Raw genomic sequence first — 25,741 nt, 5'->3', positions numbered from 1 at the left:
CTAAAGAACGAAGGCACTCATAAAAATATATTTTTCCAATATTACAACTATTGCTGGAATGGAAAAAATGAAAAGTGCACATATTTAAAATGCATTTTTATTTCTGTTTACAAGAAACAAAAGCAGACCAATATGAGGGGGCATCAAAGGAGTGGGAAACTGTATATAAAGAAACCTCTGGCTTCCTGAAGGGGGGAAAAATCTGTACAATTCGAAAGAATATTCTTACAAAACATGCCACTTACAATAAAAATCAATATATTTATTTGTCGTCCCTAAAAGTATATCTGCTGTACAGATGCAACATCTTTTTAAAAAAAGTAGGTGAGGTTAAGAATAAAAACACAACAACTTCAATTTGAGCAAACGTTTTAAATTATAAGATATGAAGAAAACTTAAATTAAGATTTCAGAATAGTTGAAAATGTCTAAAATCCAGTGAGAGGCGTTAGGTCTCATGATGGGCTTCCCTTGAAATAGGAACATTGCAAACACACATGTAGAATCACTGCTTGGGATACTTGATCAATATCTACCACTTGAGCAAACTTCTCCATTATATATAGATAGCTAGATAGATAGATTCATAAGAGTGCAATTCATTACCGGGTTAAGTCTGGGGTGGATTTTGGGATTATTCCACACATGAGGCCAAGTAACCATTTCACAACACATTCACTTCTAGAGGGAAGATACAAAGATAAGAAGAAAAAGCTTCCATTCGGGGGAGGGGGAGTCATCCAATTGGAGGCAAAGATGGAACATGATTTGGTAAGCATAAATACAAAACAAAATTACATAAATACAAACGCTATGCACCCCCGCTGTCTTGTGTCGCGTGCATTTCTTTATGTCATCGCCTCGGGCTTCTCCGCTTACCGCCTTGTTTTAGATTTCGACAAACTGAGAGCTTATAGCAAAAAACACCAATAGAAAAACAGGTTGATGCAAAAAAACACTCTGGTTCATATACATAAAGATATTAGTTTGCCATTTTACATATATTTATACCTATGTACAGCTTTTTGTTAAAATGATATCCAGTGGTTGATTTTTGTCTTTCTTCCATCTCTACAATTTCTTGATTACAAAGAGACTTGCTGGCTACGCAGGCCCCAAATGCATAAACCGTTATATACATTTGTACAAGTTTGCATTTTTCTTTTCATCCTGTGAGGTGTTTGGGTTTTTCTTTTTTTTTTCCTGGGGAAGGAAGGGGTAACATAGCAGTGAGGGATGTTTTTAGTAAAGCTCCCTTTAAAGACTTTTTTTTTTTTTTTCCTTTCGACTCTCAGGTAGACGAGGAAACAAATGCCCTTTTATCCAATTAGTCTTTCCCTGCCATCGGTTGAGCCTGGAGGACAGGACCGGCGCTAGAAAAGCACACACACACACGCACACACACACACATGCACGTGGGAAGTAGAAACGCCGCAGGCTGCACTCAGGCAAAAGGAAGACCCACAACAGTAGAATGTTTTTTTTTTTTCCGCAAAATCCGACGGAGGATGTGAGCGTGATTGATTGAAAGAGGACATTTTAGTAGTCGTGCGTGCGTCCGCCGGCGGCGGACAAGAAGAAGACGAAGGGGATCGAGATGGATGATGCGTTGGCAGGCGGGATGCGATGCTGAGCTTCTGATTGCCTTTTAGTTGTAATGCTTATCAAAAACGCTTCCTCTGTATAAATAAGTCACGAATAATAATCATCATCAGGTGGGCTCCGTGTCGTAAATGATCATCAGCATAGAGTAGACGGAGCAAACCTGCTGCTTAAGATTCCCTGCTTGTCCAAGAACGGCCCCTCCCGACCCCACTTTCATTCCACAGTAGCAGTCAACAGTTATGTCATTTTTTTTTTTTTTTCTTCTTTACAAAGCGGTCACTTCCCCGCTTCGATCGATGAGGTAGACCGGGTCCGACGAACCTTTTCGGACTGCGCACCGGGGCGCCTCCGGTGTCACTAACAGTTCATATTCAACCAAGATTGTCTCGCTAGCCAACGTCGGCGTCGTCTTCATTGATGATTCTATGAGGGGGCGGGGAAGGGCGGAGGGGAAGGGCGGAGGGGAAGGGCGGAGGGGCAGGGGTGCCTTTTTGTCACGGGCGAGGGTGTGATCGCAAGTGAGATGGGAAGTACTGTAGGTCCAAAGTAGAAATGCATTACGAGTTCATTTGTAGGGTTTTAAAATGGCTTCTTTCTTTGTTTTCTCATTGTTGATGCGTGGCGCTTGTTGTCATGATTGTTCCCAATATTTTTTCTTAAAGGGCCAAGCAAAAACTGTGATTGGGGGGTGAAAAAAAATGCCCGCCCCATTACTGTGGTGTCCACCATCAAGAGGGGAGGTGGTGGTGGTGCTGCGATGATTAATGCTCGTCAAACCTTTGGCTACATGCTCTACTGTCACTCGGAGTCGTCCCAAGATGGAGGCCAGCCTTCCTCCGCTTGGGGGAGAGCAGCTTATGCACTGGCAAAGTCAAGTTTAAAAACAAACAAAAATAGGCTTTGGTGCAGAAAGGAGGCCATGCTCCTTCCTTCCTTCGTCTCAGTTCATCCACTTGCGGCAATTCCAGGCTCCGCAGTGGCACGGGATCTTGTGCTGGTCGTCCTCAAAGTCAAACTGGTAGTCGTAGGTCAGCTGCAATGCACAAACACGTCCGCTCACGCGTCGGTCGCGGTAAGGGCTTCATTGAGAAGCCGATCGCCGGCGCATTTGCATTTACGTCAGGTCGTCAAACGTGTCGTTAACTTGTTCTTAATAAAATGAGCGTAAAACACGACGATCGCATCAAGATGACAGGAGGAAAGCAGCGACCGAGAACCTAACATGGAACATGAAGGCCTCCTGAGTGAAAGCAGCAAATACCTCCTCTCCTTTGGGGATTCTGCGGCTGGAGATGATGATGATCTTGTCCTCCTTGTCGAACGTCACAACTTCAGCCACGCAGTTGGGAGCGCAGGAATGGTTGACATAGCTGCCGTGGAGAAGAAAAGGTGAAAATTAAACGGGGCGACACAAAACGGAATGACATGATTTTGCAGCAAATTCACAGGCGCACAAGATTTTGACCAGCTTTGTTCTCTGCAGTGCCACCTGTTGGATCTGTTGGGGAACTACATAGTATGGAGAATTACACGCCATACTGTTTGTATGTGTTGCTGCTCCACTTTAGCAACTTTTATGGGATGAAACTAGTTTGGTTGAAGGCTGAACATCAGAATTTAAATCACTCAACTTTCCGCGTTAAAATAAAAATAAAATGTCCTGTAATTGCAAAGTGTCTCCACTTTTTAAATATTGCAGGTGTTTTTGTTACCCTTAAAAAATGCAACCATATTGAATAAACACTTTTTACTCATTGTGTTGATGTAATATAAGACAATCAGACAATAATTTAAGACTTATGATGGCCCTCAGATGCAAAATGTTGAGCTACCTCACTATTTTTCCTAAGCCAACTCGTCGTCAGGATTGCTTACCGAGCCGGGCCGCCGGTCAGAGTGGCGTCAATCACCTGCTCATTGTTGATGCGGAACATGTAGATGCCACGGTTCTGGGACAAAGGCAGAAGATGAGCCGAAGGGCTTTTAGGTCATTTTGTGGCGGCGCAACCTCGGGCGCACGTACCTGCAACTCGTAAATCTTCTCCCGGCGGTTGGCCACCTCATTGCGGATGACGGTGCCGATGTACTCGATGACCATGGTGTGCTTCTCCAGATCTTTGGCGGCGTACAGACCTAAGCCCTGAATGCGAGAGCGAGCCAGGTACACGTTGTTCTTCCACTCGGTCTTGAGGCGCCGATACTGCGAGGACTTGGAGTGGACGAACTGCTTGCTGTATGGCGTGTTCATCTCGCAGGTGAAGGTGCTCTGGTAGGCCTTGGACACGCTGGTGCTGTTCAAGGTGTGCGGCCTGGGCACAGACGGCAAAGAAAAGCGCTCAGTAGCGCTACACAAAAAAAAAAAAGGTGATGGCCTCTTTGACCAAAAAAAGGGCCGCAACGTAGGCCAAACGTACCTTTTGCACTGTGTGGGCACTTTGGGCTCGGAGCGAGCACAACCGGTGGGATTAATCATCAGAGGGAGCTCCATCAGCGGGTGACGGCCGTATCGGAACTGGTAGTTGTGGCAGTTCTCCACGCCGGGCAACTGCGATACAAGAAAGGTGAGGAAAATAGTGTTTGGCCAACAAAAGCGTGCCACTGAGATTTGAAACCGAGAAGCTCCCAACTGTGAGATGAATGTGCTAACCACTCAGTAGTTCCAAATATTTGGCTTCTTACCGACTCGGTGATGCGCATGACAGCGTGAATGGTGAGGCCAAACATTTCTTCTCCTTTGACGTGTTCGGTGAACAGCTTCAACATGGAGGATTCATCTCGCAGTTTGGCAACCTTGTGAACCACCTGTTCCCAGATTCCTACCGAGAAACGGGATGAAACATTTAGTCTCCGCCACGGGGGGAAGTGGACACGGAGTGTATTTGGAGTCTTACCCTGCGGCGTCATGTCACGGTACTGCAAATCCTCCATGCCGTGTTCCAGAACACGCACTTCAAACAAGGGGCGGCCGTCGTCCTCGCCGATGCGACAACGGTAGCGGCAACGCTTGTTGGGCACGCGCGTGCTCCAGTAGATCCGCGTGGCCTCGTAGCCCACGGGGAAGATGGCGGTGGGCGAGTGGAAGACGGCCATTTGGGAAGGGAGCAGCTGCCCGACGGCGTGGAAAATCAGGCCGCCGACGCGGAAGAGATGGACGCGGTCCCCTCGCTGTAAGATGCTGGCTATCTGCTTGACTTCGTCACGCTCGATGTAGACCCGCCGTAAGACGGCGAAAGAGCAGAGCTCGTCTTCGCTGGGGCCCTTGAGCTTGTGCTGGGTGCACAGCATGGTTTTGTCTTTGAAGAACATGCAGCGGGCCCGGATGGCGCAGGCAAAGTGGTAGACGTTTGGGCAGCGCAGTCGGTTGCAGCTGTTGGTGGCGCCCGTTTTCTGGCAGCACGCGCACAGCGTGCGCAAGCCGCGACGCAGCGCCACCTCCACGTTGATCAGCGCGCCTCCTTGCGTCTCGTATACTTCCGTGGACCATAAAGCGCAGTTGAGGTGCACCCACAGGTCCACGTCGATGTTGAGCAAGCGGGCCGGTCCGTCCGTGGCGCCGTCGCCCTGCTCGTGGCAGAAGCAGCACTTGCGCTTATCGCGCGGCAACCTCTCGGGTCGCAGGGTAATGCGGAGGCGCTCCATCAGCTCCAACACCTCGCGGCCGCTCTCCTTCTTGGAGCCGCCCTTGCGGATGGAGATGACGATCTGCAGCCGCTTCCAGCGAATGCCCTTCCATTTTTTCACGTGGGGGACTAAGAGCTCCTCGTCGGGAGAGAGAGGCCTGCGTTGCTTCACCACCTTGAGAGAGGACTCCGACGGGCTGGCGGGATCCGCCGTGAGAGGATCGCCGACCGCTTCCTCCTTCTTGGCAACGAGCGTGAGGGGCTCTTCTGGTGGAGCCGCGGGGTGATCGGAGGCCGTCTCAGGAGCGGCGATTGTCGACGGCGTCGAGTCGTCGCTTTCCGGCTCCATCTTGATCTGAACAGCGGGCGGAGAGGCGGGCGAGGGGGATGAGACTTTTACGCCCGGCTTTTTGGAAGGTTCCACCTCATCGGTTGGAAGCGGAGCTGGGGTCGAAGGACGGGGAGGGGATGGTGACGGAGGCGGGGATTCCTCCACCGGTATGATGGGAAGGTGGCGTACATCCAAGTCGTTTACGTTGGTGGTATAACAGTGCTGGACTGTTTTGTCGTCGTTGGCCGGGAATTCCTGAAAGTAAATGCGATCAGACAAAAAGTCAAACTTGCGCTAGCTGATCCAAGTGAGCTTCCACTGACCTGTTTGATCAGTGCCAGAATGTCCACTTGTTTCTTCAACGTGCAGCCAGGCAGAGACACGTCAAATTGCCGTAACCACTCGTCCTGACCGGATGAGGCGTTGTCCTTAAGACACAAGGCACCTGGAAGACACGATGGAAAGAATCAGCTGAGCTCAATTATCAAGTATGCTGGATTTCCAAGAAGAGCCTACCTGACTGTCCGGGCCCTTTTCCAGGATCATCCACTCCGGGGTTCTGAGAAGGGAAGGTCACCTCGTATGACCCCGGCATCCTTATCTTGAGCAGCCGGGCCGTTGCCGCCATCACGTCGTTCAGTTTCTGAGAAAACTTTTCAGTCAGCTATGCGAGCCGGGACGAGATGGTCGGAATCCGGTCGTACCTTGGCTGCCATGGAGGACAACGTGAAGGTGACGGCCACCTCGTTACTTTTGGCCTTATCCCAGCGATTAGAGATGGAACCCGCTCGCCCGTCCGCCGCTTCAAATGGTTTGCTCTCCGAGAAGGCTGCCATGCGAGAGAGAACAAGGCGTTGTAGAATTTCTGGCACTCTGAAAGCTTCTCCATGATACTTGCAGACAAATCTTTTTTTTTTACCTGGGATGGCCGTGCGAGGAATGAGAGGAATGACAGGTGAGATGGCCCTCTCCGTCTCCTCTTCCTTCGGCTCACGCAGGCGAGGGAAGCGCGGAGTTTCTTCTCCGACGTTACTCTCCGGGGAGGACGCCGGAATGATGCTGTCTGGGGCGTCCTCATCGTCACTTTCCATCCTGTCCCAAAAAAAAAAAAATTGCGTTTTGCTTCAGAGCATAGAAACACGCGAGACGGCAGCAAAGAAGCCCCGCTGTACCTGATGTCCTCGTTCTGGTTATGTGGCGGAGTGGGAAGCGCGGCGAGGATGTCCACGCTCTTTGTCTCCTCGCTAACCGCTTCTGCACACACAAACAAGTTGAGAACATTTAAAAAGTGAGATTCCGGGCAACTACTCAAAACAAACGTCCGGGTTTTTACCTATGTGTTTGTTTTTCAAATCTGCATTTTTCGGACCCTGAGAAAGTTCCTCCCCGGGAGTCACTCCATTCAGCAGCTTGTGCTGTACAGAAGGCGGAGGTGTCGGCGGCAGCGAGGAAGGAGGCGTCGGCGGGTTGCTGAGGTTGCTCTGTGAGGGAAGATCATCCTACCTTGTTCACCGGCCCGAACAAAACGACGACAGCGGACATTTGACCTCGGCTTTACCTTGGTGACCAACTGAGAATAGTAGTCGGGGATGTTGTCGAGCATGGCGTTTCCAAAAGACCCTTTGAGTTGGGCTTTGCCATTGGCCGGGCTGCTCCCAAAAGGAGCAAACAGATCCAGGCTGGCTGTGATGGAAGGTTCCATCAGGGGCAGCAGAGAGAGACCCTGGCAAAGTAAAGCTCAATTAGCAGCCAGTACGGAAGCAATCACTTGAGAAATGTGCGTGTACCTGTTTGAGTTGCTTTATGAGTGCTTCGGCACTTTTGCCAACTTCTTCCTTCTTATTCTTCTTGCGTGCGTTGAAGCCCCGGTCTCCAGGTGCTTTATTAGTACGCTTTGGCTTTTGTGCTGGAGTTCTTTTGCTAATAGACTGCAAATCCTGAGTGTCAAGAAAATAACTATATAGTATATACTCCTCCACAGAAGAAGTCGGTGAAGAAGAAAAGAAAAAGATAAGAAAACTGACCTCCATATTTCGTGGAGTCCCTTGAAGTTTCTGTTCCAGCATTGCCAGTTTGCTGTTGATGTGGCCATTGATCTCATTGTGGATGCCATCAGAGGGCCTCTGGGCAGCAAGCTGAAGGTTCTTTGTTCTCAGGAGCTTCTGGAGCAATTGTTGTCCAGTTTCAGATCTGCTGTCATCTGCATTCATGAACGCAGAGTTGCTCCCTGAAGAAACCAAGTCGCCCGTGGCTTCTCGCTTGATGGCACCAGATGCGGCTTCTCCTGCGCCGTCACAGTGCACCTCCCTTGGTTCCTGTTTAATGTTTTGCAGGGTCAACTTGCACAGGTCCCCTTGCGTGGAGCCACGCAGCGGGTGAGGATCGCGGCCGTCTGCAACATGCGGCGACTGTTGTCGAGCGTACGATTCCGTCTGCGGACCGTTTGGAATCGGCGCTTCGCCGAGCGACGGCATCTGCGATTCCACTTTCAGCCCTGCGCACTCAAACGGAGTCTTGGCTCCCGGTGACCTGAGTGGAGACGCCTTGACTTGACCGTACGGACTTCCCCTTCCGGCTCGGCCGTCGGCTAACGAAGGCGAAGAGACGTGGGCCGGGTGCGGGGAGGTGGGATGGGTGGGGCTCATGCCGAAAGAACCTCTCGGGGAACACGCGTGAGAAGGGGATCCCTGCGTACGGATCCCCGCTGCTGTCGTTAGTGCCTGCTGCTGGTGCTGGTTCGGGGTGGGCGGGCGCATCCCGACAACTTGGCCCAGCGGGCTTCTGAGATCGCCGGGGTGCGCGGGTAGCGATTGACGTGGCGATGTGGGCCTGATCATGCGGCTGTGGTCCACAGGAGAGCGCGGCACCAGTAGCTGCCCCCTCATAACCGGATGTTGTATAGCCTGGCCCATTTGCGGTCCCATGGGTCCGGGCTGAAAGTGAGGAGGGGCGCTCTGTTGCTGAGCGCACATCGCTCCCGGCTTCCCCATGGCGCCAAACGGAACGTGTTGCCCTTCCATTCTCGGCATTTGTTTTGCAGCGTGCGGCGCCTGTCCGGGTAAGGCGTGGTGTCTCAACTGACTTTGGGGTCCCTGACCCATGGGCATTCGCAGCATCCCAGGTCCCTGTCTCTGGGCAAGCATGGCTTGGATGTGTTGTAGTTGTTGATTGGGGGGAAGATTGCGCAAGTGTGGATTTTGTGCAATGATAGCCTGCACCTGGAGGTTGATGGGGGTGCGTGCGGCTGCAGCTGGAAGCCCAGGCCTCGGCTGCACCATCCCGCCTGGCTGCTGAGCTCTCATCATGGCCATCATGGCCTGCTGCTTTTGCTGCTGTGCCAAGAGGCTTTGCTGTTGAGGATGATTCATGAGGACAGACTGTTGCTGGATGTCTGGGGATTGCTGCGTGATATTCGGAACTGGTTGTAGCCGTTGTTGCTGCTGCAGCTGCTGCTGCTGGGCTAAGAAATCCGCAGATGTCCCTTCTTGTTTAACCACCATCAAAGTGGGCTTGTCAGAACTCCCCGAATCTTGCCTCTGTAGCGCAGCAGCAGGCAGTTGATGTTGCTGAGCCACACCCGCCTGTTGATTTCCCATTAAACTGCTTTGTTGATCAGGAAGTGACGGTTGTTGCTGCATGGAATACGTCTGGTCTTGGTGCTGCTGCTGCTGATGAGGTGCTTGTGGCCCCAAATCAGCTTGCGGATCATTTGCAGAGCCTCCCTGGCTTACGTGATTGGGGGTGGACGACCCACTATGCTGCGATGGAGTTTGGTTATCCCCGCTGAGATTGTCTCCCTCTTTCGTCTCCACCATTTGACTATCCGAAGCTCCTAAGGGCTGAGGCGTGCTGGTACCCGTTGAAGGGGATGACCCCATTTGTGGCGTCGAGGGTTGGGAAAGTCTTCCTTGCTCGTGGCCCGATTGGCTCATCAATGGCGTCGGTTGCCTTTGCTGCGTCATCGGTTGCTGCTGAACTTGAGCAAAGGTTTTGGTGACATTCTGCTGCTGCTGAGAAGAAAACACGCGTTGTGCCAGAATGTTTTGTTGTTGTTGCTGTTGAGTCAGCTGAGCCTGCTGAGCCGGGGGACCCCCGAGAATAGCGTGACCCGGGGATACATTCATTCCCTGCTGACCCATCATCGGGGCCCTCTGTTGTTGCGTCACTGGCTGGGTCCCAGGCAGCACGGGCTGGGATGCCACCATGGCTGGAGCCTGGTTATTGGGCTGGCCAGCGTTAAAGTTCTGTGGTGGTGGAGCCCCAGGTTGACCTGCACCCATTACTTGTGGAACCTGAGCTATGTTCTGCTGATTCCCGGCTAACATCTCCTGTTGCTGCGATCCGAGTGGATTCCCCATCAAGGCTGGCTGCGTCGGGGTCATCAAGGCCGACTGTGGATTTCGGTGTTGCTGCTGGCCCATCATGGCTTGCTGTTGCTGCTGGAGCTTTGCCATGTGCATCCTATGCTGAAGCTGTCTTTCTTGGAGAAGCCTGGGGTCAGCACCTTGCATTCCAGCTGGCCCCGGTGGGAAGAATCCCGCCGGGGCGCCGGGGGGACACGCGGGCCGAGCACCGTTGGCTCCGAGAGCCACCGGAAGCTGAGGTTGGGCTCGTCCCATGAAAGGCTGACCTTGCGGCATCCGGACGGGCATTCCACCTTGGGGAACCATACCGTGGTGCTGGTTTATGACTGGATTTCCCTGTTGCCCCATCACCATCTGGCCAGGTAACTTGGGAAACATGTGAGGTGGGGTTCCCTGTGCAGAATGTCCAGGAGCTAGAAGACCTGGACCTTGTTGTTGTTGCTGCTGCTGTTGCTTGCTTCTATACTCAGCAATGAGATTGGTGTGCTCCTTCTGCTGCTTCCGTACCTGGAGCAAAAGAAATACTTGTTGTTGGTATTTTTAATGATTAAAAAAAAAAGAAAAACAGAAGCCAAAAGGGATTTGGACTTGTTGAGAATCATAATAAATGAATAAATATGTTTTGAAATGTACTTACCTGGTCAAGCTGTTTCTGAATTTTGCTCTGCTCTTCAGTGACCAACTTGAGTTTCTCAGCGTCGGACTCAGCGAATTCTCGGCCGGCTTTCTTTGCAGTGCGTTGCTTCGCGCAAAGTGCCTTACGAGATTTTCGATGGACCCCGATTTGCTCTTCCAAAAATTTCAACTGCATCTGGAGTAACTGCTGGGTGTGAACAAGCCATTCCTCATACTGGTGCTGTTCGGAATTATCTGAAACCGGAAAAATGACCTTAGACATTTACACTTAAAAGGTACATTACAAATAACGAAGAACCGGCAGTGTAGTACTTACTGATGATTCCTTGAACAAACGGCGGAGGGTTTGTTCTCGACTGGGTGGGATCACTGCTTTCTCCCTCCTGAAGGCAACAAGAATGCATTCAATGGGTCATGTCATCAAATGACAAACAAGAATCACAGCTTACCTTTGGAGGCACGGATGGCATTTGACCTGGCTCTGTGCCTGAAGCAGACGACAGTCGTTGAGCAAGTAGAGAAACCTGTTGCCTGAAAAGAAAGTAAAACGTGCAACTCAACACAAACAGTTGTCAGTCTAGCACAAAGCTTTTTTTGGGAAATTGTGCTTACTATTGTACAAAAATAAAAGACAGAAAAGCAGACATATCATTTACAGATTAAAACAAAACTCCTTTTAAATACCTGTTGATGCCCGGGGGCACAACCATGGGGTCCTGTGCCAACACTCTCTTGATACCCTTAAGAGCCACCATCTTTGCCTTGGCGATGGGATCCATGATGTCATCGGCGGCAAATTTGTCTAAATCTGCAAAACACAACCAAAGCAATATCGGTTGATACAGTACGTCAAAAAATCAATTAGTGCAGAATCATTGATAAAGGTGGTTACCTTTGTCTGGGAAGAAATTGTTAGCCAGGGGCGACTGCTTCATCACAGGTTGCTGGGGTGGATGATTGAGCCCTGCATGCATTCCTGGCTGCCCCATTTTCACCATAGCTTGCTGCTGGCTCATGGCCATGTGAGGCGACGGCGCCATTGCGCTTCCCAAAAGCCGTTGTTGATGCGGCGCCATGAGCGGAGCACGCGGCGCCATGCCGGGCGGGGCCATTGCGGCTTGAGATGGCGGACGGTGGTGTTGCGGCACCATTAACGGTACGGGCGCTTGTGAGTTTGACTGCTGGCAGGGAAAATGAGGTGCCATGCCTCCCTGGTGAAGGGAGCTGAGCTGTTGCTGCTGCTGCTGCTGCTGTTGTTGCTTCTGCTGCTCCTTCTTCTCATGTTCCAGAAGATCTTGTATCAGGAGAGGCAGCTCGCCATCCAACGAGCTTTCTACCTTTGCCAAGTCGACGGCAGCAGAGTGTTGTCCTCCAACGTCGGGCAGGTCGAGCGCGTCGTCTCCGATGTCGGCATGCGTGGCCACCGCGGGAAAAGGCAAGGGCCCGTCCTGACCTTGTAGAGCGTACGGAAGCCCCCCTAAACGAACAGAACCGAGAGAAGCTGACGGGTGTTCCTGCTGCGCTGGCAAGGCCGAAGTTGCGTTCCCACCCAGCAGTAAAGAAATTTCATCTTTAACGGCATTCTGTCCTGACAGGAGCTGAGGGGTGAGACGTTCGACTTTGACTTTAGAGTTCGCAGCTGTGTTAGGAGAGGGCGGCCTTTGGGTGGATGACCTTCCCGGCGAGGCCGGTGTCGTCGAGAGGGACCTCTGGCCAGACTCTAACTTGACCTGTTCCACCACGGCAGACCCAGAGGCCGATGAAGGGGTTTCGCTTTCCGCTTCGACTAAACGCAGCTGGTCCGAGAACCCATCCTTGGGGTCTCCTTGGTCTAGTTCGGGGTCAGTGTAAGCCAGCAGGTCGAACTCGTCACTATTAAGCAAGTCATCGAGATGTGGATCATTAGTTTCCAGGTTGTCCAGGTTTCCCAATTCATCATCTCCTTTATCCGGGTCCAAGTCAAGAGCTAAATCCTCTTCATCCTCCACACCGGCCTCGCCCGGGGCAACCCCGAGGCCCTCGAGATCAGGCTCCGGTAGCGCCTCATTGTGTTCTTGGTTTTGCTCTGTGACGAGGCTCGGTTGTGAGAGCTGCCGATGTCCGGCGCCGGGAGTGGTGGGACTCGAAAGTACCGCCTGGGGCTGCTGCGCTCCCGGGACTGCAGACTGCTGAGGTAATAAAGCCGACAATTCGTTCTGCTGTAATTTCAATTGGGAGTCGATACCCCCCTGAGATGGAACAGCACCGGCGAGTGCTCCGGGATGCTGCTGCTGAACGTAAGGCGCTGGCATGTCTTGGGGGACAAACAGACGCTGTCTGGGCTGAGGTCCGCGAGGCATAAACTGGGGTCGGAGCGGCGGCCTCTGCGAGTTGTGTCTTAATTCGATAAACTGCGGTGGGGGTCCTTGGCCCATTGGTTGCATATTGTCTCCTCCACGCCCCGGTATGATGGGGTGAGGGTGACCCATAGCTTCCATAGCCTGGATGTTGACAGGAGAAGTGAGATTATGTCTTATGGCCATAGCATCCACACCAGGGTGGGGGAACCTCCTTGGTCCTGCAGCGGCATGCCACTGAGGAGGGAACGGTGGACGAGGAAACATGCCGTGAGGCTTGTTGGGCCCGCATGGCCTGAAGGACAGAGATGTAAAAAGTTGAGTGATAGGTCTGACCAATTTTGCCAAGCTGACTGCTTGAGGGCATACCTGAGTGCGCTCGGATCCATGATGGCGGGGTTTCCTGTGGATGGTGGGCAAATGAGCTTGTCACCCAAGCCGCTGGCATTCACGGGCATCTTTCCCAGAGCAGCGGCCTGAGCGGCCACCGTGTTCACAGCCACGCGATCCTAATTCAAGAAGACAGCAAATGTTAAACTTCGCCACGTGTGTCAATAGCCACCCTGCCCACTAATGCGTTCAACTTCCTTCAAATAGTAAATTTTTATTTCCTTAGTTTGCATGAATGGCATTAGAGTTACCAGACAAGTCTACTCATGAAGTCTAAAAAAAAAAAACTGTGTGAATTGTAATGTTTCTTTTTGGTGTCCTCTGCTTGAGACTTCCCAGCATGACAGCATTGAGATAGCAAAGCTTTCACTGCACCTGTGGATAAGGCGGCGGTGCTCTGTGGATCTTATCTTGTTGAAAAGTAGCCGTCTCAGCTCCTGGCCATCCCGGAGATGCGTTGCCTGCAGCAGCTGCAGCTGCCTCCTTTTCTTGTCGCATGGTGTTGCGTTGCATTTGTTGTCGGATGAGAAATTCCCTCAATCTCTGACGCTAAACGCGAAAAAAAACACATCAATTAACAACAACAAATGGGAGGGGGATAATAACTTTTTTTTTTGTCCAATACTTGAATACCTGTCGGTGCTTCTCCAGCTCTGAGGGACTCAGGCCCACCAGTGCAGGGTCTTGCACCGCCGACACGTCGGACATTTCTTGAGCGCCCGGCAAGGATGGCTGATGAGGTGGATCTTGAGGGCGGACAGCCGCCACTTCTTGAGATCCAGAAATCGGTCTAGAAGCGTAGATGTCTGCGATTGCCGTGGGCTGTGTTTGCTGCGGCTGACCCGGTGCTTGCTGTTGGGATATCTGAGTGGTGCCTGCGCTAGGACCAAACGGAGGTGGGGGCGCTGAGGGTTTGCCAGATAGGGAATCCCCGATGGGACTACCGCTGGAATGTAATTGAGGGGACTGATTTGGATTAGGTGAGCTTTTGAAACTTGCGGTTCCATCTGGTGCAGCAGACGTGGGGCGGGGGGGCGGTTTGTGGACACTGACGAATGGGTCTCGAGACTGTGGCCTGGAAGGTGGCTGCGAAGAGTGATCCGGGGACTGGAAACGTGGGGTGGCGGGAGACTGTGCGGAATAGGCATCGTTGGAGAGGCCTCCGGGCGTGTGGGGAGACTGACAGCTGCCCTGGGATTGCGGGCTGGAGGGAACCCTGGAGCACATTTCCTGTTGCGTTACAGGGTGTCTCTGGGCTCCGAGACAACCGGCGTCACCTGACTGCAACTTGGGAGCGAGTGAAGACTGATTGGGGTGGTCGGAGAAAGGGTGAGAGGGCGACTGCCTGTAGCCTTCAGAGGGGTGGCTCGGGGAGGCTCCAGAAGGAAGCGTCGTGCCGTCCCCTTGGTGCATCCGTGGTGTCAAGGGCGCCTTAAATAGTCCATCCCCGGACTCCAGCATCCCAGCAGGGGACCCGGCGGCGAGGTCGGGTCTTCCGACGGGAGCGGTGCGAGGAGAAGGTGCGCTCATATCCGCCTGATACTGGCTGGCGGGCGAGGAGGCGAGCGACGGTACCGGGGATGAAACGTATTCCGTCTGCAGAGTTCTTTGAGGGTCTCCGTAGTGTGTGTTATGCGGCGGCGAGAAAATGGGGGATTCGATGCCCATGCCGGCACTTCTTGAATGAGGACTCGCGAGAGCTGTGAGGGACTCTTGTGAGCCTTGCTGAGATTGTGACAAATGACCCTGTTGATGCTGTAACTGCGGTCTGAAATAGGGGTCAACCTGCTGAGCCCGTCTGGTGGCTCCTGAAGTCCCTGCTTGCATGTCAAAGGGGCCAAGACTAGCTGGCCGTCCCTGAGGAGGAGGACCCTGTGGGCCGGAAGCGGAATAACCTGAGGAGGACGCCTGTACGGGACTTGCCCCGGCATAGGATAAAGGAGTCGGTGGGTGGGAGTGACAACGTGGCGACTGAGGCGGGAGCTTGGCAAAAGGATCCGTACGGATTTCGGCCGATCCCGGCGTCTTTGTGAAACCATCTGAGAAAAAGACAGAGGAGGATCCCGAATCCGGGGGGAAAGGAAAGGGGCTTTCCGCCGAGCTGGGCTGAGACGACATGGACGTCGATCCGGAAGGCGGGGGGATCTGCAGGTGTAAACTGGGTCTTTCCCCTTTAATACGCACTGGCTCTGCCTTCACGGGTCGACACATCTGACTCTCGGCCTGCTACGAGGTCGGAAAAAGAGAAACGAGAGAAAAAAGTTTGCGATTACAATGCTTCCAACTTTCATTCGCCGCGGCTACGAGAAGCTTTAACTCACCTTCTGTGCCTTGTTGATCCTCTGAGCTGCTCGGTTGTCTTTGGCCTTTTGCTGTTGAAATAAAAGCATGCTAAATCAAATTCATTGCAGCCCAGAAAGCAATACATTTTGGCAAAATGTAATCAAATACAACTTTTTTTTTGTTGTTGTTAAGAAAAACGTACCAGATAAGGAACCTTGTCAGCTGCGGACACTTTTCTCCAGATCTTCATGATTTGCTTACAGCGACTCGCCCAGTCTGGGAAAAAATATGAGACGTATATCTAACACCTTCGAGCTGAAACAACGTTCATCAAATGATGATTGTTTCCCACACGCACCTGGGTAGTCCTGTTTGAGAGTGGGAAAGTTGCTGTTAGCATAAAGCACGGGAGAAATGGTGGAGAGTTCTCCCAGCTCCTCGTCTTTCTCCCATCGCTGGAGACTGCGCTGGTTGTAGGACAGCCCGTCGCCTTCCGCCTCGGTTGGGGTCGGTGGCGAGGAAGGAGTCGCCGGGGTCGACGGGGTAGCCCAAGGACTCTCCTCGCCGCCGTTTGGGCTGAACATCCCTCCTTTTTCCCTGAACACAATTCAACAGGTTGAAGATCTCCACGATTCAAAAATAATTCATGCACTGTCCATAGCTAAATAAGAAAGGGAGCTCTCCCTACCGCATGTCAAAGAAGGGTGACTGAGAAAGGGCGGGGAACGCGTCCATGACTCCAGCTGAGGGCAGAGAACCTACAAAAGACGTCAATTTCAAGTCCGAGCTTCAAATGATCACAGTTCCGATGCAAGCGCAGGTGTCCCACCCTACACACCTGAGAGGAGAGCTTTCTGTGGCAGGGCGCCACAATTGAGTTCTCCCTTATTGCCCTCTGAGATGGGCTTCATACCCTCCAAGGTGGAGCCTTCGGACACTCCTAGCACCTTCCGGAAAAACTGCTCCGAATCCTGATTCTCTACTCCTTGTGGAAGACCTAACGTGAAGACAGGGTTCAACGCCTCTGAAATATTTGCCGGGCTCGGCGACAACGATTACCTTCACGTTTGTCCGCATCAAAGCCACGAGGGTCGGTTGACCCTAGGTCCTTGGGTGTTGAGGATGGCGCAGAGACTCCTGAAAAAGGACGGACGGGTCTTGACAATGCAGTTCCCGAGTAAGCCGCGTGTGGAAGTGTTTCGCTTCCTAACCTGCACCTTCTCCCTGAGCCAGCGGGGCCTCACGCCCCTCTTGCTTGAGATGACGCACCAACCCATCCTTGGCCTCGGCTAGCGAGACGCAGAAAAAGGTCACATGGGAATGCTTACTCGTTTGTCGTTAAATCATGCGCTCAAGTCGTTTTCTTACTTTCCGGGGAAGTCGTTTTGCAAGCGGATGGTGGCGGTAATGGAGGTTGAAGAATGCATGCAGCTGGCCTCTGCCCGGGGCTCGTCAATACGGCCTTCTTACTCAAGTCGATAAGCGTCTTTCCAAAGAAAGCTTCCTGCAGAAAAAAAATAAAAACATTGCACACATGGATTTCAAACAAGGACATAAACCGAGACAGACTAACAAACCTGGAGATAAGCTGGAAACATGTCTTCGAGTTTGCTTTTCTTTCGTCCTCGACGTTTCTTCGCCTGTTCCTCCCCCTCTAATGGTTTAGGGTCCATGATGTTATCCGTGTCAGGGTGGGGTCCTACTTCAGCGACAATTAAGACATTTAAAAAAAAAAAAAAAAATCATGATTGCATATGAGCACACTGACATGAAAATTCATTTTTTCCACTGACCCTCTTCGATGGTTCTCTCTATTGGGTGCCCGTCTAACGTAGTCTCTCCAGCCAGCTGGGCAAAAAACTCTTTCTTCAAGCGTGTGTGACACTTCCTTTGTCGCACCATGAAGCCTCCAATTCCTAACGCCACAAATTCACGTCAAACGTACTCGAAAGAATGTGCTAAATCTAGCTTTCAAAAAAAAAAAAAAAACAGTGAGCCTACCGGGCCTGTAGGGTTTCCGTTTTCTTTTTTTGCCATCTTCTGTATCGTCGACGCCACCTTTGAGAACATCGCATTCAGCCAAGCCGTCTGCGCCTCCATCAACGCCACCTTCTCTGTCAGGGCTTCCTGGATTCTCCATCTTCGTGTCACAATCCATAGACTCCCCACAGACTGGATAGATCAAATAAATCAGTGAACAAAAAAAAAAAAAAAACACAAATACAGCTGGTCCGACGCGAATCGATGCGGCGAAAACGTTCTAACCTTTTCCCTCTTCCCCTTCGCCTTCCTCCCTCACGTCCATTCCATCAGGGCCTCCTCCTTCACAACACAAAGTGCCGAGGCGAGAGCGACGCTGCCGTCTCTTCAGCAAGGGAGACATGGAGATGGTCCGCAGCAGGGACATCCCCGATTCAGTCAGCCAAACACCCTCTAAGCGGTAGAACTGCGGCTCTGTAAAGTTCACCAGGTGAGAAACAATCGAAAAAAAAAAAAAAAAAAAAAAAGGCCACGCATTTCACTAACCTGGCTCTTTGATCCTGATCGAAGCCATGATGGACGACTCAACTACGGTGGGGAAAAATAAATAAACACAGAAAATCATGTCCACGTTTCATCCAGCAACAATGCCAGAACGTTCTGTCATTTGTGTATGCTTCAGACTCACCCACAGGTTTGGGAACATACGGGCTGCATGACGTACACGCAAAGCCCTCATCAGACGCTTGTTCCACTTCGTCCTCGGTATATAAACTCTCGCAGACCGCATGCACCCATCTTTAAAGAGCCAAATGACATTTGGAATAAAACCAGAAGTCATTTATGGAGGAAAACATATCCGACAAACGTCATCATTATTTCATTTGATTCAATTGACGTATTTGGTTCTCGTGAGCGCCACCTACCGGTCGCAGTGCTGACACTGCAGTAGCAGCTCCTCCTCCATAAAGTTCTCTCTGCAAACCGGACAGGTGACGAGGCTGGCGCAGGGTCCGCAGTGGGTGTAGTTATTCTGCCACTCGCAGTGGAAACCCGGCGAGTTGGACCCGCATTGCACACAGCACACGCACCTTGGAAAATCACACCGACGCAATTAATCCATACAAGGAGTCCAAAAGAAAAAGTGCACCAATGAGAATGATTTGTCTTTGACGACAGGAGTTAGTAAATCGCCTCTGAATAGCTAATGCTGTTTTACATAAGATGCAAATTTCCAGGAATTCATTTCCATTTGACCTCGTTCAAAGTTACAAGGATGAACAAAGCTTTCAAAGATTTTTTTTTTTTCCTTCTCTTTACCATTTGCATTTCCAACCTCCCTTGGGTACTGTGTGCAGGGGCGGGTCCAAGCAGTAGGTGTGATAGCTGACGTCACAGTCGTCGCACAGCAGCAGACGGGAAGGGTCCGAAGCCTTTCCGCATACTTCGCACACGATGCATTCCAAACAGCGCCAGCCCTTGCGCAGCATCGTCTTTGTGATCTACAAAAAGATCATGTTTGCTTTACCTCCACTTATAAAGCAATGGGAAAACAAATTCAAGGAGTTGGATGTACTTTGCTGTTCACACAGTAAGGATGGTAACACTGAGCACACTGCGCACAGGCCAATAATTGCCCCTCCGCACCCTTTCCGAAGCTGCCGCACACCACACACATATCCTGAAACAAAGCGGAAAGAAAAAAAGAGATGCATTTTCAACTGTGACGCAAAAATTTGAATTAATGCATTTTAAATGAAGGCACGATACCTGGAGCAGGACAAATTTGTCAGTGTTTGAAAAAAGAACCACTGTGTTCTGCATGGTGTCGTCTTCCTCGTCATCTTCCTCTTTACTTATTCCAGAGTCGGTGGTCATGCTTAGCTGGACAAATTAAAAAAAAAAAAAGTTAAAGTGATGTTTTTGCTGTATGATTTGGGACGCAGAACTCACCAAGAAGGCGTCGATGCAAGAGGCCATGGCTTTGAGGCGAGACCTGCCACCCCGCCCTCGGCCTCCGCCGCCTCCTCGCGGTCTGCGCTTCCCGGGGAAACTATTGCTTCGACCCTGAGAAGACCACACGGTGAGTCTCCAATGGAAAAAAAACAACACAAGGTACGCAAGAAAATCCACTGACCTGTTTGACCCTTGAGCGCCCAGGGGAGCCCCGGCGCTTCACCTTCTCAGCGTGAATTCCCAGGGGTTCAAAGGGAAGCGAGTCATCCGTTTCGGAGCGGCCGAGCTCCATAGAAAGGTGAGCGTCCGCTTCCCCGGGAGAGCCCAAGAAACCACTGCTGCTCTCATTGGACATATCATCCAGCAGCAATTCCGGCTTCACCTCATCCTCCTGTATATCCACATCACGCCCGTCTCTTCTCATTGACTCGTCGTCATCTTCATCCTCCTCCTCCTCGTCTTCGGAGTGAGGTAGCAGCCTCTCCTCCGCGTTGCCGGTCGAGCGTCCGTCTTGGGTGTCTGACGACGCCCGGCGCGTCCGGCACGGACTCATGTCCCGCTCGTCAGCTTTGTCGAGAGATGCCGGAGGAGGTGACGACTCGGGCGACATCTTACTGAATGATTGCACGTTTTGGAATCCACCGCAAGCAGTCTTTATTAATAGAGGCTTATCCGCAGAAAGAAGAGTCTCCTCCTTGTCCACCTCCATATTTTCAGGGCCCTCCAGTGTTTCTTCTTCTACTTGGGGATTTGGAGAGCATCTCGCGGCAGCGGAGCTCTGGGAGGCAGCTCGGATCACACGGCCGACCGCCTCTTCTGCTGGCCTTTCATCAGTAGGTAGACAAGGGGCGCCCTGTTTGCTCGAGCACTCTTCAGCTAGGATTAAGGAATGCATGTTATTACTTGAATCACTTACAAATCTTTCATTAGCCACAGCCGGCCGGCTTTTTGTCCACACAAGTATGTAGGTCAACAGTTGGCCCTTCCTACCTGGAGACCACTCTGAAATGCACTCGGCTTTTTCTAACTTCAGCTTCTCCTCTGAGAATTTGTCGCCTACATCCGCTGTCCCAAGAGTATTCGCTTCTGCATCTACATAACAGGAAAAAACTGGTCAAGGTCTGTTTATTTTATTTTATTAAGACTACGGACTTTACACAGAATAATTTTCTCTGTATACAGCAACACGTGTATTGCTGCAAATCGTCTCGGTCTGAATTGTGCCGCTGTTGTGCGCCTGCAAAATACCGCGGTGCGCGATTGTCAAAACCAAAAGGATCCATCCGTCTTTAATGGATCATATCCTCACTAAGTGGACGGACGGGTGTGCTGGTGCCTCACCCAGCTGAAAAAGCCTGGACTGTTCTGCAACTAGACACAGAATTTGTTTTTTCTGTGGAGCAATTTTTATATTTCCAACAAGACTGCAAATCTCAGCAGCGACAAGAATGGTTTATATTATTGGCTAGCTAAACTGCTGTGCTAGGTTTTTATAAAAAAATAATTTCATATTTCCCAAGTCTCGCGTGAAAGTCAGACTTTGGAACTACGTAGCGACAGCACAAATTGTGATGGGCAGGGACTGACCTAGGTCCATGGGTGTCACTTCCTCCGCAGTGGCGGCGCCCGCCACGCCCACATCTGGCGTTCCCGGCGGCTGTGCTCGTATCGCGTCTGTCTGCTCCTCCGTCGTCACGTCAGCCTCCGTCTGGACGGTCATCTCCACCAACTGTAGCTGCCCCTCGGCATCTTCCGTGACCTCTGCGCTTTGAGTTTCAGCAGCGCGGGTGTCGGCGAGACGCTGATGTCGATCGTCCTTGCAAAGCAGGCAAATGCTCTTGACGTCCGGCAGCGCGCACTCTCTGTGCACCCACCTGAGAGAATAAAAGATATTTTGACTGAAAGAAGCCACAGAGGAGCAGTTGTGCGTGTGATCGCTGAACAAACCTGTGGCACAGGGCACAGCACTGAAGAGCCACGGATGGGCGCGCAGCTTTGCCGCATACGCCGCAGACGCCGCCGCGTTGGCACCGGCAGGCCTCGCACACGGCGTAGTTGTCAAACCACTGCGCCGAGCCCGGCAAAACCAGTCCACGAACGCCACACTCCATACAAACGCGGCACCTCTGAAAGGGTTGACATAGCGGAGAGAAAAACTTGATCGATGTAGCCCGAAATTTTTCCTGCAAATGCTTGAAACTCATTTTTTTAAAGGAAGGGTCCACCTTTAACAGACGACGAAGATGACTTACTCTGCATTTCCACGGATCCGTGGGGAGAGAATCCATGGCGGGCTGCAGGCAGAAGGTGTGGTAGCCCTTATCACAGGCATCACATACTAACATTTTGGAGTCTTCACCTGGTTGTCTGGAGAATCAGAGCGAGGCAAATGAGTGGCGTGACATCCCAAGAAAACACGGCATGTGAAGCAAATATTTGGGGCTGCATGCTAATGCATTGGAACTCACCGGCAGGTCTGGCACACTTTACACTCCGGGCATTGCCACCCCGCCCGCTGTATGGGCGTGGCCCCGATTTCTAAACAGGCCGCGTGATAATGTAGCCCGCAGCCCGTACAGAACAGCAAGTCTGTGAGTGCCCCTGCGAGATCACACACGGCGCACCAAGACTCTTCCCCTGCTGTGAAAGTCAAAATGAAATGAACATCATGGCTAACGCCGGCGGCTCCGACTGGTGGGCAAACCACAACTGAAGCCTTAATTTCAAATTGACGGCATGAAGAAAGATGCCTGTTTGATCTTACCCAAGTCTTGGGCTTGGTCTATGTGCTGCGGACAGAGAAGGGCCAGCTGCTTCATGGATTGGAAGGAACCACTGGCCGCTGCGCAGGGGAAGTGGTAAAAGGTTGAACAGCCCTCGGCATGGCATCGAATGGTTGCGCCCAGCCTTTTGCAGTATTCACAAAGCTGAAAGAAAACATGAAAACCTTTGGCTACGTTCTCATCTTTTGACACTGAATCCACTTTATAGCCTTACCCGCTGCGTCCCTGAGATAACAGCCTTGTCGACGTTCACCAAGCCGCCGCCGTCGTCCGTTCGTTGCACTCCTTCTGACCACACCGCACACCAGTGATGAACCCAACAAGCTCCTGCATTCCAAACAGCATCATTAGGTCATCATCCACAGACATCGTCTGGAAATTTGACAGAGCAACTGTTGTCTGGAAATTAACCTGAGTCATCAAATAGTGACGCCAGGGAGGGGGTGTCCGAAAATCCAATGGAAGACAATTCATCATTTCCGGGCGGTGGCGGCCGAGAAGCAGACGGTCGGAGGGTTGACGGTTCTGAAGTCGACTCAAAGTGTCGCAGTTCCCGTTGTCCGTGAAGGCTGCGCTCCACGCAATTGCAAAGAGCACAAGCCCTCACGCTCTCCCTACTCAAAACACGAGCAAAGAATCCGTGTTCAATATTGTCAACGGGAAGCGGCGCCGGCCGGCGAGCAAAGCAAAGAAGGAACATACTCGGGTGGACTTGGAGATGCGGCGGTCGGAGCCGACACATCCTCAGCAGCGGGGAGAGCTTGGGGCTCTCCCTCAGAGGAGACGACTTGTCGAGCGGGAGCGTTGTCATCAGCTGAAAAATACATTCAAACACTGACCGTCATGATAACACATTTTTTAAGGCCAGGACAAGACATTTTCCAAAAACGACCACAATAGGGGGATATGATCATTATTTCTTATATTCCCACTGAATTGAGGTGAACCCCTTTTTGAGGATAATTAACTTTTAATTCTCAAGAACATCGCACAGCAGCTATTCGTGGGAAATAGGAACCAAAACAAAAATAAATGGCTGAATGCTGGTGACATACGTGTAAATGACAATTTATTGAGTCTGGAAAGTAAGACTCTTGTCCATTTGATTCATTGTACAATAATATATATTATTGTGTAGCAATTACCATGACAGTCGCATAATTTCACAGTGCAAAATATGGCAGATGTGATTCTAAGAAATTCTGACTGAGGAAATTACCTGCTGGCTCAGAGTCGCTTTCGTCGCAGTTTGACTTCTGCTCGTCCATCCCCCAAACTGACTTTGACCTCCTTGACAGAGATCTGCAGTGTCACAATACAGATGTCTTAAAACAATGCAATACCACTACTATTAAGTATAATAAAACCCTCCTGAAATCATATCAATCAGACGTGCACAGCATGTAACAAAAGTGACAGCGATGAGACAATAAATAAAATGGATGACTTCCCATCCATATAGCAAAAACATGCAGATTCTCCCTTATTTAAATGCAAATGTTTATTACAAACCATGTTAAATCAACACAAAAAAATAATTACTCCGTACCAACCACCTTATACATAAATGCATCCAGTTTTTTTCCCAAAGTAATGTGGCTTGGCGTGAGTCATTGACCAACACGGGCACTAATGCAATCGAGTGTGCTTGAAAATTGAGCAAATGAGCGCGAGTGATGCAGGAAGTTGATACACCGGAATTAACACATAAAGTGCTTATTCACCCAGCAATGCATATTGCAAACCGGTTAGATGCCAGCACAAACTGAACATGATATGTCGTAACAACTAACTGGGGCGTTTCAGATATGCCTCCACCTTCCAAAAAAAAATAGCCTATATTGAAGATACACAAAGAAAAGACAACTTCCGCGTTACAAGCTTCCTGTTGCAGCGCTTTTGTTGTCGTGCGGAAACAAAGTCGCTCACACTAAAGTTCCGCTTGGAGCTTCACGCCATCGACTTGGAACAGTACAGTAAATCAAACGACGGCCTCGCCATTGTTTCTGCAACACGACAAATAACACGAAACCGTAGCGTGGGTCGTGTTTGGCCAGCGATCTTGCATTCTACGAACCGTCAATGTCGATGGAAAGCGACTTTTAGCACGCAGTCCCGTCTCAGCCGAATAATAACATGGCAGTGTCCCCAATGTGTGCTCGCATGATGATAGTCTTCCAATGGCAGGGGAAAAAAAACAACAAATGAACGTGCGCGGCGCCAGCAGTGTGATATAGTGTGTGCTGAAACTATGCTAAGTTACAGAACAAATAGTTTCCAAGTAAATATTCATCATGTACTGCCATTTACACACACCGCATTTTGGAAAAAAAAAACTCGTCTGGTGGACGGACGAATGTCTTTCACGTGTTTGTCATGCATCGGAGATCTAAATATTATTGAATGCGAGAAGAATATCACGTGTATACACAACACTGCACATGTCAGCAGCATAATTTAAAAACAAAACACCACCTTGGGCTTAACTTTGATGAACGCGATTTGCTTGGTCCAAAAATCAAAAGGTGAACAATAGAGTAAATTTGGCGGAAAAGCGGAGAGAGGCGACATCGAATAAAATGTGACAAGTCGAAATACTCCACGATAACGACAGAACATGATGGGGAATTGAAAAGCTAGTTAATTCGTAAGCTTTGGATTCGAAAACGCATTCGGTAGTGTCTCGCGAAAGTGGTGAGTGATGGCAAAACAGCAACCTGGTTTGACACTGAAAGTAATAACAAATTAACTTTCGTAGTGATCGTATTGTGCTGGTAATCGCAAAGAACATCGTAAACAACATCTTGCAGAGAAAACATAACACGGCTGGATGGTAACAGCCATATGAATCATTACTCAATGTAAACACCGATTTGAGGGCTTCGTACGGGTCCAGCAAATAGCCTAGTCCACATCCCTAGCGACGGACTGAAACGGAAAATCGAACAACTAGCGATGGTGACGTAGCAGCTAAGTGTCCCGAAGAGTCAAAACTGCGAGAACTACGCTTAGTCGCATGCATAACCGCATTCACTTCAGGAATTGACACCTGCTAACTTCAACTAAAACACTCCGAACGCCGTCACCAAGGAACATAAACCAAGCCGAAGTTAGCGCCCAGGTAACACGGCTACTACCCCAGCAAGTAGACCGCGTCATCTGCTACAAGCTAACAGCTAAATGCTACCGAGAGCGGAGCCAACATTACCCGGTCTAAGGTCAGGGTTAGTGTGTCTCGATTTACGCCTGCCACGGCAAGTTGGGGAAAGTCCCAATTGACGCCACTGACCTTACAAAAACAAAAGCGTCTCCTCATACATCAGCAAAATCCAAAGAGCCCCACGGCAGCTTCCCGTAATGCTTCTGGTCGCTTCATTTTATGTAGCGGACTAACGCTGCGGCTAGCCGGCTGGAGCGAGTGAGAGGGAGAGAGAAGGTGGGGGAAGTGCACACGGGC

At 50.8% G+C, this 25,741-nt stretch overlaps 1 protein-coding gene across 8 annotated transcripts; it reads right to left on the bottom strand.

Moving 5' to 3' along the window:
* Positions 1 to 79: 79 nt before the first annotated feature.
* Positions 80 to 25,734, bottom strand: kmt2d (lysine (K)-specific methyltransferase 2D). Of its 8 annotated transcripts, none has more exons than XM_088362914.1 (55): positions 25,574 to 25,734; positions 23,504 to 23,586; positions 22,987 to 23,098; positions 22,696 to 22,898; positions 22,499 to 22,611; positions 22,266 to 22,428; positions 21,970 to 22,141; positions 21,754 to 21,868; positions 21,449 to 21,627; positions 21,089 to 21,375; positions 20,492 to 20,593; positions 19,683 to 20,377; positions 19,499 to 19,612; positions 19,316 to 19,429; positions 19,122 to 19,226; positions 18,866 to 19,047; positions 18,472 to 18,636; positions 18,234 to 18,343; positions 18,092 to 18,133; positions 17,831 to 18,019; positions 17,567 to 17,737; positions 17,359 to 17,481; positions 17,143 to 17,267; positions 16,934 to 17,069; positions 16,777 to 16,854; positions 16,625 to 16,702; positions 16,404 to 16,562; positions 16,254 to 16,323; positions 15,924 to 16,162; positions 15,768 to 15,841; positions 15,604 to 15,654; positions 13,916 to 15,508; positions 13,658 to 13,831; positions 13,262 to 13,401; positions 11,449 to 13,187; positions 11,241 to 11,364; positions 11,006 to 11,087; positions 10,873 to 10,939; positions 10,558 to 10,790; positions 7,581 to 10,427; positions 7,344 to 7,493; positions 7,115 to 7,279; positions 6,890 to 7,037; positions 6,729 to 6,810; positions 6,476 to 6,648; positions 6,261 to 6,385; positions 6,073 to 6,199; positions 5,880 to 6,001; positions 4,497 to 5,811; positions 4,285 to 4,421; positions 4,020 to 4,150; positions 3,629 to 3,950; positions 3,481 to 3,554; positions 2,867 to 2,975; positions 80 to 2,638 (listed from the first exon to the last, which is right to left on the bottom strand). In XM_088362914.1, exons 2-55 carry the CDS (start codon positions 23,550 to 23,552, stop codon positions 2,546 to 2,548), a joined length of 14,787 nt encoding a protein of 4,928 aa, XP_088219040.1. In that variant the 5' UTR covers positions 23,553 to 23,586; positions 25,574 to 25,734; the 3' UTR covers positions 80 to 2,545. The 8 variants fall into 8 exon arrangements, with proteins under 8 accessions (XP_088219040.1, XP_088219062.1, XP_088219055.1 ...); XM_088362936.1 differs by having other exon boundaries at positions 3,629 to 3,914; XM_088362929.1 differs by having other exon boundaries at positions 13,916 to 15,505.
* Between the last annotated feature and the right edge of the window lie 7 nt (positions 25,735 to 25,741).

Source organism: Syngnathus floridae, chromosome 2, assembly GCF_059516105.1.
Source record: "Syngnathus floridae isolate MCC-2025c chromosome 2, RoL_Sflo_1.0, whole genome shotgun sequence".
NCBI classification, from domain to species: Eukaryota; Metazoa; Chordata; class Actinopteri; order Syngnathiformes; family Syngnathidae; genus Syngnathus; species Syngnathus floridae.
The sequence above is the reverse complement of the archived record's forward strand: the minus strand, read 5'-3'. Positions and strand labels throughout refer to the sequence as shown.

Excerpts from the sequence above, each read along its gene's own strand:
- kmt2d (XM_088362891.1), bottom strand. The coding sequence starts at position 23,552 with ATGGACGAGCAGAAGTCAAACTGCGACGAAAGCGACTCTGAGCCAGCA. Across the intron at positions 6,002-6,072 it reads AAAAGGGCCCGGACAGTCAG|GTGCCTTGTGTCTTAAGGAC; the intron begins GTAGGCTCTTCT and ends CGTGTCTTCCAG. Across the intron at positions 2,639-2,866 it reads GAATCCCCAAAGGAGAGGAG|CTGACCTACGACTACCAGTT; the intron begins GTATTTGCTGCT and ends TGTGCATTGCAG.